The sequence below is a fragment of the Aythya fuligula genome, chromosome 20, assembly GCF_009819795.1.
Source record: "Aythya fuligula isolate bAytFul2 chromosome 20, bAytFul2.pri, whole genome shotgun sequence".
Classification (NCBI taxonomy): domain Eukaryota; kingdom Metazoa; phylum Chordata; class Aves; order Anseriformes; family Anatidae; genus Aythya; species Aythya fuligula.
The window spans coordinates 830,113-849,398 of NC_045578.1; the positions used below are offsets into that span (position 1 = coordinate 830,113).

Consider the following 19,286-nt stretch of genomic DNA (forward strand, 5'->3'; position numbering starts at 1 on the left):
TCTGGATTACTGGGGATCAAAATGGGCACCACTTAAGCACTGTGAGCACTTTTCCTCCATTTTGTGAGGTAGAAATCTGGAGTGGAGAAAAAGAAAAAGGAAGAAAAAAAGCTCACAGGACGTTAACAGATATGGCATCAAACTTAGCTAGAATAAGGTCACTTACTTGCTAGGGTCTGGTACCTGGCTGCAAACAGCACGCAGATACTGGAAACTGTTGCGGATGGAGTGGATGTTGGCCATGCCCATGAACACAACTTCACAGTTTGGGTAATACTCTGAACACAACAGAGACAAAAACATTCAGAAAGTGCTGCTGCCACTGCAGCAAGTGCCTCTATGCACATAGTTTGGCTGTACCCTGCAGCACTGTTTCTAGTCTCTAGCAGAAGGTAGGCAGCGTTTCTAGAAAAGCCTTGTGGGCCAGCAGCAATATATCTGGGATAACAGACTGCATGAGTGAGAAGGGGAATGTGCTCCCAGAGAGTGAGCACCAAAATGCCAGCCTGACCCAAACTGTGCTCCAGGGCCCACAGCAGGTTCAAGAGCAACACACTGGGATTTGCTTATCTCTGTGTACCTTCGCATTCGCAGCCTCCTCCCTTTGCTCTGTTGGCCACAGCTGCGGTGTAGGATCTGGCATCAAGAATCAGCAGCTTCTGAGGAGTTCCAGCATTCTCCACACCTGAACATGCGGTCAGGGACGAGTCTGCAGAGACAGCACGACTGAGTTCCTGGCACCTCCCTCCCTCTTACAACAGGCCTCCAGCACAACCCAACACTGGACGCGTACAAGCCCAGAGACATGTCCCACATGCAGGGCCCAGATTATTGACTTGGATGTCGGGTTTAAATCTTTCATTGTAACAGCCCTGCTAGTGGCAACAACAATATTTAGATGTAGGAACCACACCATAATTCACACATTTAAGAGACAGCAGAAGGGAGCATATTGCCTCACCGAAGTCAGCCTCACAGGCCTCGCTGCCATCACTGCTTCCATTGTGTGGCATGCCACCAGGTACTTTTATTCCAGGGTTCAAGGCACAGGCTTTGGCAATAGATGTCACAAGATACTCATCGTCAGCATTTCGCCAGCCCCACCAGCTGATTTCAGGCTGGCTGCAGCGTGCAATCACTGCCCCATTGCGCACATGTCTGCAAAACAAGCAAGAGCTGGATGAATCCCCCTGGAGAGGTGAGGAATGAGCCCAGCAAACTTCCCCACACATCTACAAACAGCCAGTGCTTGTGCAACCCTCCTCACTGCTTCATCTGCTGCATTTACCCTTGTAGTTAAGCAGTGAAACAGGGCAGGGCATTTCAAATAACCATTATTCATAACGACAGCAGTGACACAGAGGCTGTCACTCAAATCTCAGCACTGAGGAACAGAAGATGGCTATGAGTAGCACAGGAGCGGCTGATGGAGCTGGAACAGCTGGCAAAACGAGATTGCAGAGGAGCAGGTTGCTGCAGTTTTTGCAGGAGTGGCTGTCAGGAACACGCAGTGCCAGCGGATGGCGGCAACTGCACCCCTGGGACCAGTGGCTGTGCTGGGATCTTGACCACCACTAAAATGATCCAGAGTTTCTGTAGCAAGGGGGAAGCTGCCAGTTGTTCTTGTCATTACAACTCTAGAAAACTAGAGAGAAGTGCCAATAAATACGGCTGTACTTCGGGAAAGTCAGAATTATTTCTTGTACTTGTTCTGTTCTTCTATTTTCACATTTTTCCTCCCTTACATTATGTACTGGTTGTTAAACCATTTCATTTAGTGCTTGTAAATTAGAAAGATTAACTCATTCAGCATCGGACTAGTTAGTTTCTGGGTGGAGGCCTGAGCTGGTGTTTACTAATGTGAACCTTACCCTGGCTGCTGCTAATCAAGGCCTGGCAGAAGGTCTGAAATAGAAAGAAGTACTCATTTTTTCATATGAACATACTTGTCAAGTCAGTCACAAGTGGCCTGAAAAGAGAGTGGATGATTATGTGACAAATTTTGCTTGTGCTACAGAATTATCCAAGAGTCATAGCTGACTGGAAAAAATGCAGAGGATCTCATGATACTGAGTGATAAAAATGTAACAATAATAATTGAAAAGTATTTAAAGATGATCAATAAGTATCCCAGTTATGACATGAAACAGTTATGCACAATAAGCTGCCAAATCTCAAAGACTTTGAAGTCACTGCTGTTCTTAAACAGCCTCAGCTCAAGGCCCAAAGGAAGCAGAAAGGTTAAGAATGTGCAAGGAATTATTAAGAAAAGAATAAAACAGAAAATACTATGACACCACATCACACACCTGCATCTTCACAATCACACAAGCTTCTTTCTCTAATCCATCCACAACCGTAACAGAGAGTGGACTCACTGCCACAATGATACGGAATTATAAATATATTTAATTCACAGTGGGTAGGTCCACCAAGTGACCATGAAACACAACCATACATTCTCCTGAATATATGCCGCAGGAAGTCTAAGATACTTTGGCTGCTCCAAAGACACAGCAAGGCAGAATACCTGCATCCCTGTCCTGTCTGTTACACTTCCTCAAGATGCTACTCGTGGTGCCTGGCCCTTCTCAGGGAGGGGACAAGAACCTGGACAGCCCTGTACACTCACCCCTCCCTGTCCCACTGCCCCGCATGTGACACCTCTCTGAAGACGAGCTGGAGTAAGAACAAAGACAGAGATAAAACATCTGACAGATATTTTCTTTGAAGGTTGACACCTCTGAAAAACCTGCATTGGTGGCAGAATACATAACAGCCTAGATCCTAAAACACACTAGCACAAGCCTCATGCCATCACTCAAAGGCTGTTTGGTTACTGGTGGGGGCTAAAAGTAGAAGAACTCTTGAAGGTGTCTCTTTTTCCTCATGCTGGCATCCCCCTGTTATAGGCTCTGCTGTTCCACAGTGGATGACAATGCTTATTCACATTACTTGCTGTAAGGCAGCACATCCAGAAAATACACTGAAACTTTGAATTTCTTTCAACAGCAGTGGCATCTCACCAGCAGCTACTGCAGTTTGTAGAAATGGTTTTGCTCCTCAGAGACAAGATTGTCCTGAAGCAACTTACCAGTAAACACTGAAAAAGTTTTTATTGCTAATGGCATCCCATAGTTAATACTGATGAAGATTCTAAACTGAAGACTTCCAAAAAACAATATTCGTATGCAGCTAACTCGAAATACTTTGGAGTCTTTTCTCATTTGGTGCCATCCTCTGCTGCTGTTTTGTTTTGCAAGGTGAGTTACGCTCCCAGAAGGTCTATTTCTGGCATTGGGATCACTGAAGGATGGATAATACAGACAGCAGCAAAGGCTTTGTTTATACTAGTAAATGAAACAGAGCCAAGGTGTGGACTTAAGCACCGGCCTGTGATCATCCAAGCCTGTTTGTTATCACACCCACAATTTTCGGCCTGTGCCAACTAGCACTTTCCCAGACAGCGCCCGAGCACGTTTCTGGGACATGCAGGTGCTGTGCCAGGGACTGTTCCCAGCAGCCTGTTTGGATGTGACAGTAACATTTTGGGGTGCAGAGGGTAGGAAAAGATTGTAGCTGTGTAGATGTGAGTTGTAGGAGGCCACCTCAGTGATGGCCTGTCCAATGCATTACTAGAAGCATGGCCAAAGTGTCATACTACATTTAGAGAATTTCTTGGTACCACAGGCTTCTGAGCAGCGCAACAAATACTGGGCAGGGCATGGTCTTGAGGTAACCAGTTTCAAGAGATGTAATGATGTGCTAATAAACACGAGGAAACATGGCCAACATTGATGAGCATGAAGACATCAGTAAGCAGAAAGTGTAGCAGGTGCCAGTATAAGAACCAAAACCAAAACCGAGCCTGCAGTGAGCTTCCTAGACCACGGAAGCACACATAGCTAGCTTGATTCTGTGGTCTCCTGCAGATCTTCACAACACGAGCGTATGAAGTTTCGGTTCTTTTCTTAATGGAAGTTTTCCCCGAGGAAAAATGATCCTTTCTTGAAACTGGAATGGTAGAACGTGCCATAGCATGTTAACTTATGTGGATGTAAGTATTCCCCAGGGATCCTCAGTTTAGTCTAGATGACTCAAGACCCTTTCAGAATCCAATGCTGGAGTATGACATGCCTTGTATCTTATCAGTTGATCTTTTACTCCCAGATTCACTCAGAGCACAAGGCTAGAGCAGATGTGATGTTCTTAGCACATGCCATCTTGATTTTCCTGACTGTTATTCTGGCCATAGGAGTTCTCATCCACTACGCAAAGTCAAGCAGCTCAGCTTAAAACACGAGAAACTGCTGAGAGGGTTTACGGAGCTGCTGCCTCTCAGCATCACCTAAAGATTCCCACCTGAGATGCATTCATGCAAGTGCTTTGTTTCCCAGCCACCAGATGAAAGCCCTGGCTCACTCCACCTTGACCAGCTTGAGACCAATGCTCAGCATGGGGCTGCAGCAATGTCCACATCTGCCCACTGCTTCCCTGACACTCACTGCAGCATGAACACAGTCAAAGGCAACTGCTGAGCTTCTGTGAGAAGCTGTCTTGCTAACGTAGTCCCAAGGTCTTCTGAAGGTGGCTGTGCAGACAGAGTAATAATGAGGAGCGGCTGGCATACAATGCCCGTCTGCCTCTGTAGTCAACTACATAATTGATTGCGTCCTCTGTGTTGCTTTAAAAGTGAGTTGTGCCTGGAAGGTCCTGAATCTCTACTGTGCATGTCCTCCACTGAGGACTCGAAGATGGAGATCCATATTTCTGTTTTGCTTACCAGCTAAATTATACTTTTTGTAAGGAAACTGATAATGTGGTATCTTTGGTGTCATGCTTTACAGATCCGAGTGTCAGCTATTGAATTCAGCCTTGCTCTCCAAAATCTCTGAACTCTAGCAAACAGTCCTGTGGTGACTGAGTCCCTGGGATAAATTCATCCAAGGCCACTTGCCCTCTCCCCTGAGCTGTAGGTGATGAGGAGCTGAGTGTGAGGCTCTGCATTTTGCCCCTTCCCCTTGGCACAGCACAAGGTACTCCAGAAGCAGCCATGGCCCTCATAGACCCTCTTGGCCAAATGCATAAAGTTTGAAGGCAAAGGCTAAAGAGAACGTGAAAATGAGAGAGAAATGGGGAAGGCCTGGACCCATCTTATAACATCACTTGTCAGCATCTTCTAATCTGATACCAGGCTGCAAAAGGTTGCAGTTCAACCTGTAAATTACTGGGTACCTTCATAGTGATATTATAAAGCGCTGAACAAAATAATTTTAAGAGGGTAGAAAAAGACATGGCTTTGCCCTCAGGTGCACAAGCACACAGTCTCCAGCGCCAGACCATTTTTAGCAGAAGTAATCACAAATACAATTAACTTGTTAGCTGACTCGGCTGCAAAGAGGGGGAGGCTCCATGCGATAACCATTGCTCATTATTACTTCATTGTAGAATTTAGCTCTTGTAGAAACAGCACGCTGTTTTGCCAGCATGTAACACAAACCATGTAAAACAAAGATGTAGAGTTAAGGTATGTGTAAATTTGCTGGTTTTGTTTCCTGGCTTTCTTGCTTTCCAGGGCTTTCCTTTGTAATGCAACTCTGACATTTTCAAAGCTTTTTATATTTGGATTTAATAGTTGCTAACACTGAGTCTGATGCTAGAAACCACAACATACATTACAACATACACTGACTGGGTGAGGTATCTTCCTGCACACCTATGCAACCAACGTCCCATTTGGTTCAAACATGTCAGCCTCCTAGAAGACATGCTTAATGAGAAATCAACCCCCTGCCCCGAAAAGCCCTGCTTTGTTTGCTGCCTAGCGTCATGCATCCTCATGTATAGGTAATTTTTGGAAGGCTGCTCTGATCGGGGAAGAGGTACTCTCCATATTTACCAGTTATTGAATCAATGATGTTCAGCCACATGCAAATATTTCATCCTACCTGTTACTTTCAAACTCTTTTTTCAAACTCTGTTTTCAAACTCTCACAACTCAGTCAAAACAGGAATGATTTGCATGTGGGTACTAAAATGTATATCCAGGCTGTGGTAAGTCGTTGATTGAAGGGCCATGCAGCAGGCTCATTTTGGCCAAGATTTCTTTTCAAAGTAACAGCTAGGCACACTTCAATTTGTGACAATGTTTTGAAACTCAAAGAGAACCTGAATTTGACATGGGATTCTTGCTGCATCTCGCACAGAAGGAAAGTCACCTCTCTCCTCAGATCTAAATGAAAGCAGGAAACAAGCAGCACTTACCCAAGATTTTTCTCTCTGGGAGAATGTCCTGCTTTACCATCACAGACCAAGTTCCTAGACCTGTCTAAAGGGCAGCTACTGGGGACTTGGGGAGCATGCTGTTTTGCTTTTTTTTTTTTACCTGTACACAACCACAGGGATCCTCTTCCATGACCTAAATGAAGCCACATTCTCTAGCTCCTTATCCGTGATCCAGACAGGCACCAGCAGCTTCTGGGGATAACTGGAACAAAGCCTGGAAAAAAGATAGCAGCAAGGCAAGATGAGAACTCAGTGACTAAAATATGTACTAGACAAGTTGTACAGAGAGTGCAGGAGCATTTCACATTTTCACAAACTCTGCATGGCTCTTCCTCTTCATATCTGTCTCAGTACAGTTTCAACACAGGAAAAGTAACCCAAAAAATGCTGTCAAGAATGAGCTAGGAGATAACAGCCTCCCTTAACATCAGGCCTCACCTCTGGACCCATGCCAAGTATCCCAGCACTTCCCAAGGATGCCTTTAGAACATGCTCTGGATTTAAATGTGCACAAGGGTCTAGGGGAACAGTCATTGTGTGTGGGGGGGTCAGTTTTCTTGCATTACTTACAAACCCAGAAATGCACACTATGTATAGTAAATGATTATCTGGCCCTTTTAGGAAACAGATCACCACTGACAAGCTTTACACACCTCCATGACAAAGATGTAGATCTCTGCCTAGAAAGATGGCAATGATGGTTTGGTCTGTGCTACAATAAAATGATACAAGGGAGATCTGAAATAATATCTTATTTAGTGAGGTCATTATCTGAACATGTGCCAGCAGTGACATAAATGTGATGGGCAAGTCCCTACCAATCTGGTCACCTAGATAAACTCCAAGCATGTACAGCTATAGCAGAGGGGACACAACTCTTTAAGAAACAGAGCTGCAGTAACAAAGCGCCACAGCTAAACTCACAGAAGTTCAAAGCAGTCTGGCTGAAACAGAAGTTGGGGGGGGGGGAGAGAGGGAGGGAGTGGGGAACAGGCAATAGGATTTTCCAGGCAGCAGTGTGCTCAGGTAGCCAAGAAGGCCAACAGCATCCTGGCTTGCATAAGAAGCAGTGTGGCCAGCAGGACTAGGGAAGTGATCGTCCCCCTGTACTCAGCTCTGGTGAGGCCGCACCTCAAGTACTGTGTTCAGTTTTGGGCCCCTCGCTACAAGAAGGACATGGAGGTGCTCGAGCGAGTCCAGAGAAGGGCAATGAAGCTGGTGAGGGGCCTGGAGAACAAGTCCTACGAGGAGCGGCTGAGGGAGCTGGGCTTGTTCAGCCTGGAGAAGAGGAGGCTCAGGGGCGACCTTATTGGTCTCTACAGGTACCTTAAAGAAGGCTGCAGCGAGGTGGGGGTTGGTCTGTTCTCCCACGTGCCTGGTGACAGGACGAGGGGGAATGGGCTAAAGTTGTGCCAGGGGAAGTTTAGGTTGGATGTTAGGAAGAACTTCTTTACCAAGAGGGTTATTACGCATTGGAATGGGCTGCTGAGGGAAGTGGTGGAGTCACCATCCCTGGAGGTCTTTTAAAAGACATTTAGATGTAGAGCTCAGTGATATGGTTTAGTGGAGGACTGGTTAGTGTTAGGTCAGAGGTTGGACTAGGTGATCTTGGAGGTCTCTTCCAACCTAGACGATTCTGTGATTACAAATGTTTAACTCCCCAAACGTTAAAAAAAACAATTGTAGTGTATGTTAACAGTAGGACAAGACAGCAGCCAAGGGAAAGATGGGGAAATCCAAATAGCATGCTGGGGAAAGGAGCTAAGAGCAATGCAAACAAAATGATGCACAGGTGAAAATTCAGGAGTGCAGGGGCTTCCTGGTTACTGCAGCAACTGCTCTGCCCCTGGGCTCCCAGCATGTGGCTGCATGCGGGCAGACAGGTTGCAGGCTTCAGAGAGGAAGCACCGCCTGGATGCCGGACCAGCAGAGCCCCAGCAGCTCAGGCAGACAAAGCCCTGACAAGAAACATCAAAGAGCAGTCTCAGCTCCAGGCTATAACCCACATCTTTCGAAGGAATGTTTTGGGGCAGACAGGAAGCAAACTGAGGAGGGTGAAACTATCACGCAGGTAAGCTCCAGAGGATGGCCTGGTGCTCCCCTCAATCCAGGCTACCCTAGCTGATGTTACCTGGTTTGTGATGGTAGAAAGGACCTGCCTGACATGTTAGAAATGTCACTTCACACTGTGTCTAGACAGCTTCTCAGAAAGCCCTGGACAGAAGGCAAGGTTGGTCTATGGGACAATAACAATAGGGCATGGAAAGAGAATCCAGTAAGGAAAATTTAAGCTGTTGGGTAAGAAGCTGAAGACAGAATATCTGTGTGTGGTAGAACTCTCTGGAGTGCTTCATGTTCCTCTTGTAAAATTGCTCAGAAAACCAGAAAAGCACTGAAGTGTGATCAAGAACAATGGAATGTTGAATAAGATTAGTACCTATTAGGATCTGGGGGGATTTTTTGAATAGCCATGGTCTGTAAAAGAATGGTCTTCATCTAAATCAAAACAGAACCTGTTTCCTGGCACTTAGGATGAAATGTTATGGAAGATGTCTCAAAAACTGGGGAGAATAAATACAAGAGTGTTTCAGTACAGGAGCATATATTGTAAGAGTTAAGCCACAAACTCTGTAATCTTACAAAAACAATAAGGATCAAGTCAATAAAATTCAGGTTAGAACACAGGACAGCCTCAACAAGTTAAGCCAAATTTAAGGAGGGTGCACAAAAATTGACACTGAGGTGAAGATAAACAGACCTGTGCTCCTAAGGCTAGAGGACACAATGAGCCAGGATAAAGAAGTATGTTGGCTTAACAGCACCTTATAAACTTGGCACAAGGAAGATTATCACTGGTACCCTAGATTTTGGAGTAGAAGCTTTGTAGGAAGACCAGAATAGATTGATCTAACAAAGTCCTGTCTGTTCCAAGAAAAACTGAAGGTGAAATTGCGAGGCCAAGAGTTGCCAGCATCAACACACATTGCAAGAAGTGCATGGACTGAAATCCCAACCCTAAAGAGAAACTGGATAGTACTAGGGGTACACTACAACCACAGCAGCACGGCAGCAATACCCATGAAAGGCTGAAAGAGATTCAGAGAGGCTGCAAGGGCAGAAATTGCAATGGGAGACTTGCATTGCTTCCACATAAAATACGTAAGCATCATGATAACACATTAGACAAAGGCTACGTTTTTAGAAATGATCAGCTGCTTCTTGGTGGTACCAGCCAAATAATACAAAAGATATATAACTCTTCCTTTGGTCCTAAGCATGCACAAAGCTGCTCCAAAACAGGGTAACTGAAAAATCACTTTGTTGCAGCAATCGTTGCACAGTAGAAGTCGAAAATACATTTAAAGGCAAAAAGGTTCTCACTGTGGTAGAAGTCTGCTTCAGAAAGAGGAAAAGATTCATTTTTATATACTTCAAGAGAAAGTGAAAGGAAGCAAAAAGAAAAAGCTTGCAGTTGATGCGATGCTTAATTAAATATGCTATTCAATGTAATTTAAAACACATCAAAGGATCAGAAAGAGATGGCAGAGTTGGTGAATGAAAGTAGGATTTTAGAAATACAATGACATCCTTCAAATAGGGGAAACGTTTCTAAAGGACACAAACCTGAGAGGAGCCAAATGTGAATCTCAATTAAAAAACAGTAAAAACAAGGCAATCATGCAGTTTTCAAGAAATGCCCTATTAAGAGATTAAAACTATGAAGACACCTCGGAGGTCTGATAGATAAGCAAGATCACAGCAGAGAGTCAAAACTATCTACAATGATCCCGGTGATCATTGGAGGAGTGCACAGAGAAAAGAAGTTGCCAGACCTATGCCTGTTTTGCAAGGGACAAGGGACAAGAATAGATTAATGTGGAAACTTCAGCAGGGGAAGCTGTAGAACTATCTGCTAGGAATGAAGAGCAACTAATCAGCAGGACTGGATAATACCCAACATTGCTACAGCAACCCAAATGCACACCAGGTGAATGATTAACTGAGATGCGTAATCTATTGCTTACATTGGCTTGGGTGCCAGAGGAATGAAAGGTGGCAAACTTGGTATCAATTTTGTAAAAAGCTCTCTGGGGTGAATGTGGGAAACCTCTCAAGTCTGACTTCTGTACACAGCCACTGACTGCACAGTTGGTGCAAGGGTAAATACAGTGCACTTGGGAAGAGTCAACAATGGCTTTTGTGGAGGGAGGTCGCATGTCACGTATCTAGAGCTTGCTGCAGGCACCACTGAACAAGTAGATACAGACTGCGAAGCTGACAGTGGATTTTGATTTTCATAGTTGTTTTTTTTTTGTTTTTTTTTTTTTACACAAGTTGCTCACTGAAGACTTGAAAGAAGCTCCTCTTGAGAAACAGCAACCCTTGAAAAGCAAGAAACAGTAACAGAATGTAACTGGTTATTTTTTGTGAGAAAGGGAGTCCCAAAGGGACCCATGTTTGGCCCTGTGCTGTGTAATGTGCTCACACTGCACATGGAAAGAAATGAACAGTGAAACAATGTGACTCATGGACCATGCTGACCCAAACTAGCAAATGGAATGTTTTTGAAACTGTGAAGTTAGATCCCAGAAAGAGGCATTAACAACACTAATGCATAAATCAGCACTAGCCACACCTACAGACAAGGACAGATGAAGCATCTTCTTGCCACAAAGGCAACAACTTCCCCAGTGAGAGATCCTCCTTCACAGTATGCAAGAACATGAAGCATCACCTTTGCCATGAAAGTGGAGGAAAGTATTAAGATTTGTAGAGAAGTCTAACAAAATAAGACAAACTATGAATTAAGAGCAGTCACAGAAATGAGTAGGAAACATCGGATATCTTCAACAATACCACAGCACTCCAGGCAGCTTTTTCTCATAAAACCAAAAATAAATAAAACTGTGAGTGGCTGTAAAAAGATCAAAGCTGAAGATAAGCATCAACAGCAAAAGAAAGGTGAATTTGTTTGTTTGTTTGTTTGTTTCTTTCTTTCTTTATTTTTGAAGGAACTATGTGTGCATCAACTCTCCTAGCATCATGGGCAACATGAAAACAACTTCTACCTCAGACAGCATGGGTACATTAGCTGGCCTATGTCAGAGCATGCACAGTTCTCTCGGTGTACAGATCACTGGGGATGTAAAAGCCATGGAGATATTATGTAATATTTTTATTATTATTGTGTGCTGAAAGAGTATAACTTTTATCATGACTGAAGGAGTGGTTATTATATGCTTGTATAGCTCTACTTTTATGATGGCTGTCGCCAGGAAGAAGATAATAGTTACCAGATAAGAACATCTCGGAACAGACTTGAAAGACAACGAACAAAGTCATTACCTTGGAGTATCCTGTCTCTAACAACATTGTTTTGTCAATGCTGGGAAATAAAAGATAAAAAGGACTATAAACAGTTAAAAAGTAACCTGATTCCTGTGAATAGAGGCAGGTGGTAATGATCAAAAGCCAAGGCAGGATTTAAAGACACACTCCCTGGAGCAGCAAGAGAGAACTGGTTTCTGAGTTGCACAAGCAAATTACAACACCTTTAAGATCTTGAGATGTCTGCTGAGAAAGGAAGCTGAGACCTGCCAGGATCCCCACGGAGGAACTCAGCAGACCCAAGGAAAGCACAACCAGGCCTGCATCCAGCTTGCTAAGAACTTCTTTCAAGTTCTTTCTTCCCTGGTTTGGTTGAAAACCAAACATCTGTCTTCAGAGACGTTTGCTAATAGCTGAGCATTGCTGGTCATAACTCCCAGGAAGCAAACCACAGGTGGTTGATCTAAGCTGGACTTTCTGAAGCAGTCAGAGGGAATCACATCCCAAAGCCTAGCAGGGAAGGAAAACCTGGCTGCTTTCAAAGATAGAGACTGCACCTGCAGCACAGACCTACCTGTTGTGCATTCTGAAACTGAGCAGTTCAGGAAAACAATTTTTATCTGAAATTCCTGGAAAAACTGTGTAAATGCTGTCAACAAAGTCACGTAACATTCCAGAAGCAATAATGTGGTATGGATAAGAAGAAAATGAATTGAAGCCCAGATTGCTTGATGCCTGGATTCCTGAGGAAGCACATGAGAGAAGGTAGCAGGCAGCAAACTCCACAGGGATTTCCCCAGGTCAGCATACCTGAGGCTTCTCACGGTCTCCACAAGAAACTGGAAATATAAAGGTGATTGGGGATGTTTTTATTGTCTGAGAAATACAGAAAAGACTGACGGATACCAGTCATTTCAAGCAAAGGATGAAAGGGAATGCAGAAATGAACATGTCAGTCAAAGCTTAATAAAAACCTGTTGGCTTAATGCCACCTGCTGCAAAGAATGCGGAAGCGCTTCTCCAAGAGCTCTTCTCCAGGAGCATAAGACAGGGGAGAATCACTGACGTGCTGGGTGAAGGACCTTCCAGAGATCTCCACTCCTACCTCCTGCCCACAGTGGAACCACATCCAACACCAGATTAGCTGAGACCTGAAATGCTCCAAGGATGGAGACCTCCCGCCTCCCTGGGTGACTTGTCCCAGCAAAGCATCTTCCCCCTTCTGGAGAAGGACACTTCCCCCATGTCCAATCTGAGCCTCCCAAGCTGCAACTTGAGGCCAGTGTCCCTTGTTCTTTCACCTTCCACTGTCAGAAGAGTCTCACTCCATCACCTTTGTAACTGCCCTGCAGGCTGTAAGCAGATCACCCTTCAGCCTCTCCTTCACCAGGCTGAACCAACCCAGCTCTTCCTCCAGACTTCTCAGTACCTTGAGAGCCCTCCACTGGCTTGTCCCCAGTTTCCTGACACAGGTGAATGGCTGCCTGACTTCATGTAACCTTTCAATTTTCAATGTGAGCATTTTAGAAAGACTGACCAGAAAGGCAACCCTATGATGAATGATTTCTCCAAGACCCTAGATTGCCTTCAAGGATAAATTATGGCCACCACATTATAAACTACCTGAGTCAGCATTTACAATTGCTGCTAGCTCTGATGTTTGGAGTGTACTCCTTCTTCAAGGAGGAAAGAAAGGGGGTCTGGCTCATATGCTGATCTTCCTGAGGGTTATCAAGACCTGAAAGGAGGATTAGCTGGAGCCTGACTCATCCACTGCTCTGCATGGGGATTGCAAAGGGAAGAAGGAAAGGAAAGAGGAGACCGGGGAGAGCCTAGTGGTGAAACACTCACTTGTAATTGTTGTTGATGTCAGAGACTCGCCAGACATTCTGTAAGTCAAAGCCCATCCTCACCAGCTCCATCTCGAATCGGTATCTTACGTGGTCTCCTGGAATGGTAGAGCATAGGGTATTTACTGACAGCTAAGCAGAACCGATAAAATTTAAACATCAGTGGCAGCTCCATAGCAACTATCACAGGCTGGAGAGAAACCACAGGACAGCTGGACAGCAGGGTTCTTGATTCAGAAGCCAAAAAGACTTGTCCCTTGCATGGGTTCCTCTGCCTATTTTGTCAAGTCAGATCACCTCTCAGTCTCAGCAGCAGAAAAATAGCCTTCCCGTTCAGTGCATGTTTTGGGGGCAGTGGTATTAATTTCATCTGTGTTTTCCTTCTGATGGAGATGGCTTCCAAAGCAGGTGTTGGAAAGCCAATGGCAGAGGCAGCCCACTCCAGAGGCAGTTTTTTCAGACTGCTCTGTCAGAGGGTGACTCAGTTTCCTCTTATGTTTTAGCCTCACCGTACAAATACTGGATGTCTTTGGTGCTCAAGTGACAAATCTTGTTAATAAATAAATACTGAAATGTTCTTTGCCTCATTCATATCCTGCAGCAACAATTTTTGCAGGTAAATGTACTTATAATGGATAATAGTATTTTCTGTATGGGAGAGACATCAAATACCTCCTAATTGCTGGTGTTTGGGGGCAGAGCAGGGATACATATCTTACCTTTTTCTCTACCAACTTCTTTTTGGTACCTCTTTCAGATATACTATTCATCCCCCATCCCTCCATCCAAACCTGCGTCATTCTGGCTACTGCTTCTCTCTTAATAACAACACTTTTCTAAGTCTAAAGCAGGGCTTATCACTCAGTTTAATTTCCCTTTATTCATGTTGAAGCTTTTCAAAGAGAAAGCAACTGCAAGTGAACTTTGTGTTCCAGGAGAGGGCAAACTTCCAATCCACACGAGGGCACTATCACAACTCTGTTTTCCTCTTTATGGATTCAAACATTTCATTTGTGCCTGAGTAAAAATGAGCCAGACATCTCTGCAGATTTTATCACAGGAATGTCATGACATTTCTAAGCACTGGAGAAGAGTTGCAGATGGACTGATATTAATGATGCTGCCTCAATGCTGATGACATTTATTGTCAAAGGACAAGACTGCTTGAGCTGTCTCATTATCATGATGAAAGTACTAAAGGATGGGATGTTTTCTTCATTCACAAGGAGAAAGGGAAAAGGGGACTTAAGTGCTGCTGGCTCAGAATACTCCTTAGTGTGCTTATTATTTATTGTTCCTTTTACTGTCTGTGTTAGCCAGCTGCATCTGGACATCAGCTGGATGTCTAGGCTAGGTATGGGATGGCCCTTAGCAAGATTAACTTGGGCTGTGGCCACAGCAGAAAGTAAGACACAGCAAGACGTTGGTTTATGAACAATAGCTCATGTTGCATTGCTGTGCTTCTGGACAAAAAAACAGGAAGCAGATGGGTCAGGAGCCTACCTGGACGGCAGAGATGGGCATGTTGATCCTCCTCATCAACACAGACTCCTAAGCACCACGCGTGGTAGGCAAATGCAAAAAGGTCCTCAGGCTTTGCAGGGCGGGCAATGGCTCGATTTAGCCTCTTCAGCCACTCCTGGCACTGCTTAAAGGTGGAAAAATGGCACCTGCAAACCCAAATGCAAATCATACTCAGTGGGTACATATATCCAGCTGAGACCAAGGCAAGGAGCTCTGCTCAGAAAAAGGAATAAAGCACCAAGTCCTAGGAAAAAAAAACAGAGCAACCTTGACCATAAAGAGCTTCATTCCAATGACACAACAAAGAGAGACACCAGAGCTGATCATGGCAACTGCAGTGGCATCTATAAGATAGCAACAGCTACCTGATCACTTTGGAGTCCTTGCAGACAATGTGAAGCTGGAACATATCCCGACACTCCACACTCTCCATCATCCTCAAAGGCACCTGCAAGGGACAGAAGCAGTGCATGAGAAGACATCATACTAGCAGAAACAGCAGCCCAGCCCATAGACCCATCACTCCCAGCCATGGCTCAGTTAACAAACACGAGCTCCTAGCCCAAACTACAAACCCACTTCAAGGCTTATGAAGCATCATGATCCAGCACAGAGTCTCTTCAAGGATTACTATTCTGATTTCTGTTCTGTCCTTGGCTAGTCTCCCACCATCAGCCAGTTACTGACTAAATCACAACTAGATAAACACAGGCAACTGAGCCAAACTAAGACTACAATAAAAGACGGCATGTCAATACAGTGAGAGAAAGCCTCAGGCTCCCACTGGCTGACTCTAGGATGCTGATATCCAAATAAGACAAGTGCCAGGTAGACCAGCCTCTGGCCTATAAGAGACCTGAACAAGTCTTAAAACCCCTGAGCTTAATGCTGGATTTCAAAATGAAGAGCAAGGGAAAGACCTAATTATCATCTAAAGGAAAACCCCATCTGCCCTCCAAAATGCAGCAGCAGGACAGCAACTGCGTGACCAGCAGTAATAGATGTCAGGCTTGGCATCTTTTAAGAGGCACAGTTCCCAGGCTGCAAACCATACAAATGGCTTATACCTCCCCAACTCCCCATCCCAAAATACTGCATGAGATTACAGTTCAGGAAGCAGGAATGGACAAATCCAGACTTACATTGATCACAGAATCCTTAAATTTGATATGAAGCCGGTAGTTGGAGATGGCGATCACAGCATCATTTGCGTGGCCAAGATACTCTACCCCCTCACCCTGCAACACAGTGAACGGGACCTGGAAAGGAGACACCACTAGTTAGGTCACATGCTGAGCACTTTGCACACCATTAATGCCAAGAGCTGCTCCTCCTACTGTCTCCACAATGCATCTCCTGTGGGAAATCACATCGATGTGCTTTTTGTGCACTGCTGAGAGCACAAAACAGCGCTGGTACCCACTGCCCAGCCCCGCTGGACAGCTCTTCTGCCAAGGATGCCTTGGGAAGCAGTGAGCAGCTGCAGGGAGGCAATTACTTGCAGAAGAGAGGTGTGCACCACAAATACTACGTGTACCGACCATGGGCACCTGGCTATGAGGGTACTGCATGCAAGGTGGGGGCCTTACGGTCCCCACTTCTTACAGAAGGTCAACATAGCACTGATGCAGGCAGTGTGATTAAGGGAACCACCTCAGACACAGCCTGGGCTGAGGAGGAGCCCCAGGGAGGCTCTGCACAGTGCCAGATGCAGCCCGATGCTGCCCGAGTCCTCTACCCAAGGTGCAGTCATGCATGTGATGCTGCTGCGCCACAGGAGCAAAGGAGCACCCCAACAGAACCCCTGGGTACTAATCCAGGTAAATAAACGAAACAAAGGGTGGCACACTTTCTGCTAACAAGGCTGTGAAGGAATCTCTGTGTATAGTGTTTTGTAAGACCGAGGAAACCGTGATGAAGCTACCTGTATTTTCTCTTTTAATCTAGGTGGAGATAAATCAAACGTCTGTCTGATTTTCCCTATCAGCCCAGACATGCTGTAGCTATTTTTAAAACAGGGGATCCTGGCAGATGGCCAAGACTAATGTGTTTTTGTTTTTTTTTTTATCCTTGTTAAAAAAGGAAAAAAAAAAAAAAGCGGAGCAGCCTGGAATTCATCAGGCCTCTTTGCCCTAGCTAAGCAGACTCCTTTTTGTTCCCCGAATGCCACCTATACCAGGTGATTTTGGTAACCAGTTATGCAAAAATATTGTAACTATTTCAGCCAAAACCCTTTACTTGCCAGCCAGGGGATCTTATGAAACAATTCATTTTACTATTATTAATACAGGTCAGGCCACGTTATCTTTATTTCTAAGCTGTATCTACGGCTTGAATACATGATACCTAAAAACTGAATTTCCTGGATTTCAGATGTGATTGTGCAAGTGACAACTGTCCTAAAGAATTCTCCCTTCTTAAGTTACTTGAAAAAAAATAACAACCTTAGGCTGGCACCTGTCTGAAAACCTTTGAAATATTAATTATTTGACATTAAGAAAATATACTCTCTTTATTTCTGCAGTCTATTACGCATACTTGCCAATGCTGTTTTTAGTTGGCACATATTTTGTCTGCTTACGTGGCTCTTTCACACAGCAACAGAAGGGAGAGAGATTAGAGATGGGATGGTAAAGCTCCAAGAACTGACAGGGGAATCCTGGAATAAACTGTCAGTGGTTGAATGCAGCTTGTTATCAGTTGATGGCTCCCTTTCAGACTTCATTTTATATTAAGACACTAAAAATCACTATTCTCTTTACTGAATGCAAATTATCCTTTGGGAGGGGCAAACTTTATGGTCCTCCACGAAGACTACTCAAGCAGGCCGTGCTCTTCTCCAGGTGCTCTCAGTTCAGAGCCACCTCAGAAGCTCCATCATCAGGATACCGACCCACAGCCTCTGCACGCCTCCCAGCCCGCGTTTGCTCTTTCCCAGTCAACCTTCCAGCTGTCACATTTCAGTCCTTGCTCTTACCAGCATTGTTTACTGAAACAATGCCAATCTCTGAGCATCCTCGACCATTGCAGCAGCAGTAAGAACATACACTGCGTGCCTGGCTCTGGCCATAGGAGCAGGATGACAAGCACTGGGACAAGGTGGCAGGGGACTGTGCGAAAGAAGGCAGAAACACTGGGAGGTTCAGCTCCCGCTGCCCTTGCTGCACAGCAGCAGTGGCACCTGGGTCTCTTTCAAGGGTCTCTTGCAGCATGAGGTTGGCACCAGCCAGGTTTCTCTTTCCATATGTTGGTTTCTCTTTCCAACAGCTCTGCAGCAGAAAAACACCAGAAGCAATGTACATGAGAGTCAGATCAGCTGTTGCAATACGGCACGCTATTGCCATCGAGAGCACAGCCTAGCTCCGATATGCCACTAGTCCCACAGAGGGCCTGCCTGCTGCGGCGTGATACAGCATCACAGCTCCTCACCACCAGCACAGGTGGAGAGCAGAGAATACCCAGAACAGAGGTGTTTCATCATGCTTCAGCTGTATCTGAGCAGCAGATGTGACGCCGTGTGAACTGCAGCATCTTGGCAGGGCTGGAAAGGAGGGGGAGGAGGCACCGAGCAGCTGCCCACAGCCTCCATGCACATGAAGGGCTCACCAGTGTGAGTGTGACCTACAGTGCTGGCCGACCAGTAGCCTCTGGAGCGCATCCCGGGCTGGAGAAGTGCTCTCCGATTTCATGCTACAGAGCCTGCTACATCCTGAAGTGGATGGTTTCTGTTTTCTTCCTTACCTGCAATGACTCTTCCTCCTTTACAAGCTCTTTTGGGGGGAACAAGTCCTTGGCCTGGATGTACTCCAAACTGGGAGGGCCTTCCTCACCCTGCATTACAAACAAAACACACATTAAGAGAAAGACCCCAGCCAGTGCATGTTATGAAAAGGCAAAATCAAGAGTTATGGATACTCTTGGCACCCCAGTACGTTGGGGATCCCCTGAACCTGTGGATGGAAATGCCTGTTCTGCCTCCAGACCAAACCTCTCCGATGCTGCAGGACCTCAGCAGTTTCTCCTGCTATTGCAGAACACCATAGCACAGCAGAAAGCTGACACAGGTCTCCAAATCTGTCTCTTCCAGCCATGTGCTCTTTGGAAAGCTGAGCAGATACACCTCAACGATGCACAGCATCTTGGAGTGGTGTGACAGTAACTGTGATTTGTCACATCAAATGTGACCCCATGAACTTTGTCACGGAACCACAGCAGAAATGAACCCAGAGGGTTCTACCTACAGTCCAGCTTCAACCTCCTCTTATTGCTACAAAGGATTCGTTTCTTTGGGGAGCTTTT

General features: G+C 45.3%; 1 protein-coding gene across 3 annotated transcripts in view; it reads right to left on the reverse strand.

Annotated features, from left to right (window-relative positions):
* The window catches only part of MTMR4 (myotubularin related protein 4), a 53,124-nt gene that overhangs the window by 7,396 nt on the left and 26,442 nt on the right, over positions 1-19,286 (reverse strand). For all 3 annotated transcript variants that reach the window (XM_032200649.1, XM_032200651.1, XM_032200648.1), the window contains 9 exons: positions 18,729-18,818; positions 16,130-16,246; positions 15,353-15,435; positions 14,967-15,133; positions 13,465-13,561; positions 6,386-6,499; positions 962-1,158; positions 581-709; positions 167-278 (listed from right to left, as the gene is read on the reverse strand). In XM_032200649.1, coding sequence (XP_032056540.1) covers positions 167-278; positions 581-709; positions 962-1,158; positions 6,386-6,499; positions 13,465-13,561; positions 14,967-15,133; positions 15,353-15,435; positions 16,130-16,246; positions 18,729-18,818 — 1,106 coding nt within the window. The remainder of the gene's footprint in view (positions 1-166; positions 279-580; positions 710-961; positions 1,159-6,385; positions 6,500-13,464; positions 13,562-14,966; positions 15,134-15,352; positions 15,436-16,129; positions 16,247-18,728; positions 18,819-19,286) is intronic.